This window comes from Pongo pygmaeus, chromosome 15, assembly GCF_028885625.2.
Source record: "Pongo pygmaeus isolate AG05252 chromosome 15, NHGRI_mPonPyg2-v2.0_pri, whole genome shotgun sequence".
NCBI lineage: Eukaryota > Metazoa > Chordata > Mammalia > Primates > Hominidae > Pongo > Pongo pygmaeus.
Window position 1 is genome coordinate 20,923,689 of NC_072388.2, and position 9,466 is coordinate 20,933,154.

General features: G+C 45.8%; 1 protein-coding gene and 1 long non-coding RNA gene across 2 annotated transcripts; one reads left to right on the forward strand and one right to left on the reverse strand.

The window, feature by feature from the left end:
• Positions 1–370: 370 nt before the first annotated feature.
• On the reverse strand, positions 371–2,748 carry LOC129012811 (uncharacterized). The gene is made up of 3 exons (XR_008493720.2): positions 2,528–2,748; positions 2,248–2,395; positions 371–762 (listed from the first exon to the last, which is right to left on the reverse strand). It is a non-coding gene; the product is annotated as an uncharacterized LOC129012811 (long non-coding RNA).
• A 6-nt stretch (positions 2,749–2,754) lies between these two features.
• On the forward strand, positions 2,755–8,791 carry OXA1L (OXA1L mitochondrial inner membrane protein). Its single transcript, XM_054448854.2, has 10 exons — positions 2,755–2,868; positions 3,352–3,513; positions 4,062–4,275; positions 6,798–6,941; positions 7,200–7,285; positions 7,468–7,632; positions 7,812–7,916; positions 8,025–8,187; positions 8,275–8,355; positions 8,441–8,791. Exons 1-10 carry the CDS (start codon positions 2,806–2,808, stop codon positions 8,563–8,565), a joined length of 1,308 nt encoding a protein of 435 aa, XP_054304829.1. The 5' UTR covers positions 2,755–2,805; the 3' UTR covers positions 8,566–8,791.
• The last annotated feature ends 675 nt before the right edge of the window (positions 8,792–9,466 follow it).

The window sequence follows — 9,466 nt, forward strand, 5'->3', positions numbered from 1 at the left end:
TGTTTCAACCTCCCAAGTAGCTGGGATTACAGGTGCCCACCACCACGCTTGGCTAATTTTTGTATTTTTAATAGAGATGGGTTTCACCATGTTGGCCAGGCTGGTCTCAAACTCCTGACCTCAAGTGATCCACCCACCTCGGCCTCCCAAAGTGCTGGGATTACAGGCATGAGCCACCACAGCTGGCCTAGTATTTTTTTTTTAAGAGATGGGGTCTTACCATGTTACCCAGGTTGGTCTCAAACTCCTGAGCTCAAACAATCCACCTGCCTCAGCCTCCCAAAGTGCTGAGATTATAGGCCTGAGCCACCATGCCGGCCCAACATAACTTTTATATGCACTGCAAAACAAAAAAATCCCTGTGACTCACTTTATTATGATATTGGCTTTATTGTAGTGGTCTGGAACCCAACCCACAGTATCTTCCAAGTTTGCCTGTACATTTTAGCTATCTATTATTGAACAACTTAGTGGCTTAAAACTACAGTAATTTTATTTATTTGCTTGTAATTTTGCAATGTGGGCTCAAATAGCCTTTCTTTGTTCCACACGCAGTCACCTGAGGTGGCTCCAGTGGGCTGGAGAATCCACTTTTTAAATGGCCTTCTTCACGTGACTGGCAAAAGTTGGTGTTGACTGCTGGCTGGGGGTTCAACTGAGGCTGTTGGCCCAAACCTCAGTTCTTCTTCACGTGGTTGGTTGGGCTTTTCACAGGCAGTAAGTCTGAGAAGTCAAACTTCTAACACAGCAGCTGGCTTCCCCCTGAATGCAAAAACAGAAGCTATCAGGCCTTCTTAAGGCATAGTCCCAAACTGGCATAGCATCACTTCCAACGCATTCTACTATTGATTAAAGCAAGTTACAGGCCCAGTCAGACTCAAAAGAACTCCTAAAGGTGCAAATATTGGGAAGCCTGGTTCATTTGGGGCCACCAAAGTAGCAGTGTACCGTAAGATAGTCACCCTGCCAAGTGTTCTGTAGCTGTATATTTGTAATTACTTCTAATTGTATTGAGTTTTAAAAGTAATCTCTAAAAAAAAATCAGTAAGTTGCCATATCAAAAAATCTATTGATGTTTACAATAGCATCCAACATATGCAAGTGTTAGCTCATACCACTATTACTAAATCAGTATTATATTTCTTTGCCTCCTATTTTTGCCATATCTGTCAGGTACATTCATAATCGCCCCAAATTAGCAGTCACTGAAATAATTTCAGGTTATTGTATCTTTCTGAAACTATAGTTTGTTGTTTATAAAGTAATCTGCATATTGAGAGACTTTGTAAGGGTTCAAACATAATCAACTCCACCTTTCTGACCAGCAACTTTTTTTCCCTGAAGATGAATGCTTTTAACTTCAAGAAACAGAACACCCAAGCAACAGACTTAGAGTCTAAACAGTAAAGACCTTTAATTATCTTTTTTTTTTTCTTTTGAGATGGAGTCTGTCACCCAGGCTAGAGTGCAGTGGCTCCACCTCTGCTCACTGCAACCTCCACCTCCCAGATTCAAGCGATTCTCCTGCCTCAGCCTCCCTAGTAGCTGGGACTACAGGTATGCACCACCACGCCCGCCTAGTTATTTTGTTTTTTTGTTTTTTGTATTTTTAGTAGAGATAGGATTTCACCATGTTGGCCAGGTTGGTCTCGATCTCTTGACCTAGTGATCCACCCACCTCAGCCTCCCAAAGTGATGAGATTACAGGTATGAGCCACTGCACCTGGCCAAGACCTTTAATTAATTTACACAACAAAGTCTGGAGATAGGCGGTTCCAAGCATGGTACCGCAGCTCAATGATATCATCAAGTATTTGGGTGTTTTCTATCTTTGCCCTCAACCATCTTCAGCACGTGAATTTTTCTTTTTTCTTTTTTTTTTTTTTTTTTTTTTTTTGAGACGGAGTCTCGCTCTGACTCCATTGCCAGGCTGGAGTGCAGTGGCACAATCCCGGGTCACTGCAACCTCTGCCTCCCGGGTTCAAGTGATTCTCCTGCCTCAGCCTCCCGAGTAGCTGGGATTACAGGCGCCCACCACCACGCCCGTCTAATTTTTGTATTTTTAGTAGAGATGGGGTTTCACCATGTTGGCCAGGATGGTCTCGACCTCCTGACGTCGTGATCCACCCGCCTCGGCCTCCCAAAGTGCTGGGATTACAGGCCTGAGCCACCGCGCCCGGCCTGCACGTGAGCTTTTCATCTGGAAACTTGTCCCCTCATGGTCAGTCCTCACACCACCCTACTTACAGAAGAAAAAATGGAAAGGTGAAGTCTCCTCTGGAAGCTTCGTCTTTTTATCCGGGAGGAAAATATTTCCCAGAAGCTGCCTTCTCTTAATTTCTGTCAGACTGTAGACTACTCTCAAATTTCATTGGACCTGCGATTACAATATTACCTAGCAGTAAGAATCAAAAGAATCGAACATCATTGAGTCGGAAAAATCCTCTGCAAGTACAGCCAAGACTTTTCTGAGGCTATTTTTAAACTTCCAAATCAGAGGACAATCGCGACATTAGAGGAAAATTACCCAGGTTTACGCCATCACTAACGATGATAGTTTACGATGATAACTAACCCAGCTCTTCAACTCCCTTTCAATCTCCAGAAAAGGCTCTCTGCGTGCTCATGGTAACGTGGCTTTACAGATTTTTACCCACTTCAAATATGGCCGCCAATCTCCGTTCTCTTTTACCACCTGATCTGCGGCGACAACTCTGGCTTCATGCCCGCTTCCAAAAGTGCTTCCTCTCGCGGGGTTGTGGTTCTTAGTGCGCAGGCGCAAAAGCAAGTCCTCTTCCGGGCAAAATGGCGATGGGACTGATGTGTGGACGCCGGGAGCTTCTGCGCTTGCTACAGTCCGGGCGTCGGGTAAGGATGCACCGGGGCTGAGCACCGGGATGCTGCCTTGACCCAGTGAACCAGGCCCCAGGACAGCTCGTGCTAGGGGTATGAGCAGACGCTGACCTGCTCACCGGGACCTGAATGTCATGACCTCGGGTCATGTGAGGACGCCCTAGGGTTAGTCCCTGACACTATGGGCCCAGCAGCCCGGTGTCAGCTTCTGGAATTGGCTTCGCCCCTGGCGAGAGCACCTCGGCCTCGTTCTCAGGGCCCTCCGATGTGGGTCTGCGATAACTGAGATGCGGGGAACCCAGGTTCGAGCTTCGCTCTGCAGGCACCACTCGCTGCATGCCTTCGGGCTAGCGGTCTGCGCGCGGTAATAGCAATGTCCTCACCTGTAGTGGCCGGGCTGCTTGCTTCTTCGGGAGTTAGCATAATGAATCCCCTTTGCCCCCACGCGAGGACTTCTGCTCCCGGTAAAGGGGCTCCATCATCCTTTTACACGCTCAGGTCCACAGCGTCGCAGGGCCCTCTCAATGGCTTGGGAAACCGCTGACCGCACGGCTCCTATTCCCAGCAGCCCCGTGCTGCGGTCGCCCACACTACCTCTTCCTTGCGGCTTCCGGCCCCCGCAGCCTCAGTACCTCTGCCATCTCGTTTGCAGAAGTCCAGGTAAGAGGCCTTTCGTTCCTGCAATATTAGGAGTAGTGTTTCCTGGTTGGTTTCATATTTTGTTTTGTTTGGGAGCAGGGGGAATATGGAGCAGAGTTCTTGTCCACACTCCACCCAGCTCTCCAAAATGATAGCATCTCTGCTTGGGATGGATTTTCAATTCAGTGGGGAAATGATTGAAAGTACAACAGGAGAGATGTTATATTTGGTTTTCTGAGCTGTTTTAAAGAAAAGCAATTGTTTCATGTTAATATATGGCAAAAATCATGATAGTGATATTCAGATGGCTGAAGTTTGGGAAACAGTGAAAAAAGAAATAACTTCCCAGCATGAAGGGAAGTCATGGAATCTTACTCAAAGTAACTTCTCTTCCTAACTATTGATAAAAATGAGATGTCCTTTTTAAGCTTGAATTCTGCGGACACTAGGCTAACCTGGAAGAACAAGAAGTAGAGAGAACAGAACCCAGTACTGGTTATTATAAGAAGGTCTCATTTTCCTTGTGTTCACTACTGAATAAATACCATACAAGGCTTTCTTTCACACAGGTTCAGGCCCCTCCTGTTGTTGCTGCAACTCCCTCACCCACAGCGGTACCTGAGGTGGCTTCTGGAGAGACTGCAGATGTAGTCCAAGCTGCTGCAGAACAGAGCTTCGCTGAACTGGGGCTGGGGTTATACACCCCAGTGGGACTGATCCAGAATTTACTGGAATTTATGCATGTTGACCTGGGCCTACCTTGGTGGGGGGCCATTGCTGCATGTAAGGGGAATATACCCTGGACATGGGTTAGGGATAGAACCTCATAGATGGCAATTCTTTGAATGGATTCAGGAAGTAGTTGCAGAAGCTCTGGGGTCAGAAGAGCAGATGATTTCAAATGAGCGATAGAGGTTCATGATACCTAGATGCACTCTGCCTATATTTCTTAAAGAACATGATAAAACCACCAGATCATCTGGGATTCAAGAAGTATAGATATTTGAATACAAACATGGGGTTAGAGTCAGGGGACCTTATTAACAGTCATGAAGCTATCCTGGTTTAGAACAGAGGTTCAGGTCAGGCACTTAAACCCCTAAATTGGGAAGCCACTCGCATTGCTTTTGTAAAGGCTAAAACTCTTCTTTGAATTATGTGTCTCTCTGCCACATTGCTCCATCAATTATCTCTTCTCTCCCCTGTGTCTTCAACATTTCCCTCCTTACTGCCCTACCCTGAACATGTAAACATGCTCAAGCACACCCATGTGTTACCTGGGGGAAGATTTCTTCCTTTCATCCTGAGTTCCCCTTCACCTACTACCCTATCTTTCTTCTTCCTTTGATGGCTGTTATTTGTTTTGTTGTTGTTGTTAATTTTTGTGGATACCTAGTAGGTGTATATATTTATGGGCTACATGAGATGTTTTGATAGAGGCGTGCAAGGTGTAATAATCACATTATGGAAAATGAAATATCCATCCCCTTAAGCATTTATCCTTAAAGTTACAAACAATCCAATTACACTTTTATTTTTTATTTAATTTATTTTTTTAAACGGAGTCTTGCTCTGTCACCCAGGCTGGAGTGCAGTGGTGCAGTCTCAGTTCACTGCAACCTCCACCTCCCAGGTTCAAGTGATTCTCATGTCTCAGCCTCTCAAGTAGCTGGGACTACAGGTGTGCCACCACACCTGGCTAATTTTTACATTCTGTATTTAAAAATATACTATTATTACTGACTATAGTCACCATGTTGTGCAGTCAAATAGTAGGTCTTATTCTTTCTAATTTCTTTTTACCCATTAACTATTCCCAACCCTGACTACCCTTCCCAGCCTCTAGTAACCTTCCTTCTACTCTCTGCCCATGATTTCATTTGTTTTGATTTTTAGATCTCACAAATAAGTGAGAACATGGCGATGTTCGTCTTTCTGTGCTTGCCTTATTTCACTTAACATAGTGATCTCCAGTTCCATCCACATTGTCACAGATGACTGGGTTTCATTCTTTTGATAGCTATTACTTAAAAGATTGCTCTGCATCCAGTTAGCCTACTTCTTTCCATTTACTCCATCAGCCGTCTGGCTTTTACTCATATCACCTCATTCAAACTGCCAGTAACATAATTGCTAAATCTACTTTTATTATACTTGGTCTTTCTGCATTAGACACTTTAGACCTTAAAATCAATCCTTTCCCAGGTGTGGTGGCTCACGCCTGTAATCCCAGCACTTTGGGAGGCCGAGGCAGGCAGATCATAAGGTCAGGAGTTTGAGACCAGCCTGGCCAATATGGTGAAACCCCATCCCTACTAGAAATACAAAAATTAGCGAGGCATGGTGGTGGGTGCCTGTAGTCCCAGCTTTTCAGGAGGCTGAGGCTGGAGAATCGCTTGAACCTGGGAAGCAGAGTTTGAAGTGAGCCAAGATCGCACCACTGCACTCCAGCCTGATCGACAGAGCAAGACTCCATTCAAAAAAAATAAAAAATAAAGTCAATCCTTTGGCTTTTATGATAACCTTTCCTGATTTTTCTCCCTTTCTGACCATACTTTCACATCTCTAAATTATCTTACCTACCCCTTCAGTGCCAGTAGTCTGTGTTCTATCCTTAGCTCCCTTCTCTTTCTACTCCACATCATTCATCATAATGTTGATAAAGCCTAAACCTATAACTAGTCTCATATTTGTTGGAATGACCAGGAAACGAAGTGAGAGAAAAGAAATATGAAGGAGCTAAAGCAGTAGACCACCAGATTATTTCCTACTCCAGGGATTTCTAGAACAATGGCTTCCGAACTTCATTCCTGGAAGCCCCAGAGTTTTGTAAAGGGACCTCTGAGCAAGGGGAAGGCCACCACATAAACAATCCTGTGGCCAGGCTTTTCCTTTGCTCAGAGCAGCTTTTTTTTTTTTTTTTTTTTTTTTTTTTTTTTTTTTTTTTTTGTACGTTGGGGCTACATGTACAGTTTGATGGCGGGGGCAGGCTTTTGATCACAGAAAAGTTTGGAAGCTGTTGGTCTAGAAAAGTGCTCCTGTCAGCTTTTTGTTTGAGGAAACAAACAGGATTCCTAATCATCTGCTTAGAGAAGTGAATGCCATACTTTTGTGATGCCAAATTAGAGAACTGAGCCTTAAAGCAACTAGTTCATACCTCCGACCTTATTTCTGGGCCTCTTAGGCATGAGTCACACAATGGACAAGGCAAGAATAAGACCCTTTCAGTAAGGACCTAAAAACCTTCAACCTTCTAGCTGCAGAACTGCTTTACTTTCACTCCAATCCTAGTTTGTATTTTCCAGGTACAGTCTTTGCCCGCTGCCTGATTTTTCCTCTCATCGTGACGGGCCAGCGAGAGGCAGCCAGGATCCACAATCACTTGCCAGAGATCCAGAAGTTTTCCAGTCGAATCAGAGAGGCCAAGTTGGCAGGAGACCATATTGAGTGTGAGTCAGTTGCAGAATGAGCGTGGGAGAAGACCACATTTGCACTTTTCCTTACATTCTGCTGGGGGAAAGGAACAATGTAAATCAGAAGTTGCCACAGTCGGGGAAGTTCTAAAGGTTTATCTGTTTCTTGGGCCTAATGCTCCCAAGGACTGGCCAGGGTTGGTTAGAAATTTCACAGGCCAGGTAGATGATGAGGATGTTCACCTCCACTGATGTAACTGTTACCCCAACCATTAATTTCCCCTCACCTCACAGATTACAAGGCTTCCTCGGAGATGGCATTTTACCAGAAAAAACATGGTATTAAACTCTATAAACCTCTCATTCTCCCTGTGACTCAGGTGAGCAAAAACATTTCCTTCCTTATTTCATCCAGTACCCATCAAATTTCCTCTCTGTGTTTCATGTGCCCCAGGTCCCCCAAAAAACAGGTGGTGGTGGATTGTACATGGCTTTCAGTAGTGGGGTGATGAAAATATTCCCTCTGGTAAAGCATGCTGACACTGTTTATCTTGTGTAATAGGCCCCAATCTTCATCTCCTTCTTCATTGCTTTGAGAGAGATGGCCAACCTTCCTGTGCCCAGCCTGCAGACAGGTGGCCTCTGGTGGTTCCAGGATCTCACGGTATCCGATCCCATCTACATATTACCACTGGCAGTCACGGCTACAATGTGGGCTGTCCTTGAGGTAAGCCCAGATTGGCCAAGTGCCAGGCAAGCAAAGTGAACTGGGATTGGAGGGTAAAGTAGTTGTACAGAATGATCATCCTTCACTTGCTGGAGAAAGAGTTGATGGATAAGAGATTAGAGACGGATTCACTGAAACTGACAGCTTTCCTGACTTTTCAACCCCACTTCTTTTGGCAGCTAGGTGCTGAGACAGGTGTGCAAAGTTCTGACCTTCAGTGGATGAGAAATGTGATCAGAGTGATGCCCCTGATAACCTTGCCCATAACCATGCATTTCCCCACGGTATGTAATGCCTTATGGGCTGGCTCCAAGGCCTTCTGCCTAGCCTAGCCACCTAGCAAGCTGACCAGGGATACAGCTTCTGAGTCCCTTCTCTGTGTTCTCACCCAGGCAGTGTTTATGTACTGGCTCTCCTCCAATTTGTTTTCCCTGGTCCAAGTATCCTGTCTCCGGATTCCAGTAGTACGCACTGTACTTAAAATCCCCCAGCGTGTTGTACATGACCTTGACAAATTGCCTCCACGGGAAGGCTTCCTAGAGAGCTTCAAAAAAGGTAAGGGCTCGTCCTCTGTGAAACAGGACTAGGGAAAGGGGTCTAAAAATAGTAATGCAACTGAGTCTCTTGCTTCTCTTTACACAGGCTGGAAAAATGCTGAAATGACACGTCAGCTGCGAGAGCGTGAACAACGCATGCAGAATCAGTTGGAGCTAGCAGCCAGGGGTAAATAGTCTTTTCAGGCCAAATTCTGTCTTTTGTTTCTTCTTTTCTGTTCTTCGTTGAAATTTGTTTTCTCTTCTCCCCTCAGGTCCCTTACGACAGACCTTTACCCACAACCCTCTCCTACAACCTGGAAAGAATAACCCTCCCAATATCCCTAGCAGCAGCAGCAAACCAAAATCAAAGTATCCCTGGCACGACACGCTTGGCTGACTTATGTTCCGTGCGCATTCTGGCAGGAACTCTGTCTCTTCAGAGACTCATCCTCAAAACAAGACTTGACACTGTGTCCTTGCCCCAGTCCTAGGAACTGTGGCACACAGAGATGTTCATTTTCAAAACGGATTTCATGAAACACTCTTATACTCATGTTTATAAGAGAGCACTGGGTAGCCAAGTGATCTTCCCATTCACAGAGCTAGTAAACCTCTGTACTACATGCTGCTTCCTGATACTTATTGAACAGGGAAATGAGTGTGCACTTCAGAAAACTAAAGAATACCCAGCATTTTGGGAGGCCGAGGTGGGTGGATCACCTGAGATCAGGAGTTTGAGACCAGCCTGGCCAACATGGGGAAACCCCATCTCTACTGTTTTACAAAAATAGCCACACGTGGTGGTGCACACCTGTAGTCCCAGCTACTCGGGAGGCTGAGGCAGGAGAATTGCTTGAACCCGGGAGGCGGAGGTTGCAGTGAGCCAAGATTGCGCCACCGCACTCCATCCTGGGCAATAGAGGGAGACTGTCTCAAAAAAAAAGAAAACTGAAGAATAGAGTGGGTCATGATTGCTTTTGCTGGCCCATGGCCTTGGAAAATATAATGTTTTAACCTGGCATTAAGGGTTTAAACTTCCACCCAGGCACAGTGGCTCACGCCTGTAATCCCAGCACTTTGGGAGGTTGAGGTGGGTGGATCGCCTGAGGTCAGGAGTTTGAGACCAGCCTGGCCAACATGGGGAAACCCCATCTCTACTGTTTTACAAAAATGGCCACACGTGGTGGTGGCACACCTGTAGTCCCAGCTACTCGGGAGGCTGAGGTAGGAGAATTGCTTGAACCCGGGAGGCGGAGGTTGCAGTGAGCCAAGATCGCGCCACCGCACTCCATCCTGGG

Coding starts and splice junctions, on each gene's coding strand:
- OXA1L (XM_054448854.2), top strand. CDS start 2,806: ATGGCGATGGGACTGATGTGTGGACGCCGGGAGCTTCTGCGCTTGCTA. Junction 7,633..7,811: donor CAATGTGGGCTGTCCTTGAG/GTAAGCCCAGAT, acceptor TTCTTTTGGCAG/CTAGGTGCTGAGACAGGTGT. Junction 8,356..8,440: donor GTTGGAGCTAGCAGCCAGGG/GTAAATAGTCTT, acceptor TTCTCCCCTCAG/GTCCCTTACGACAGACCTTT.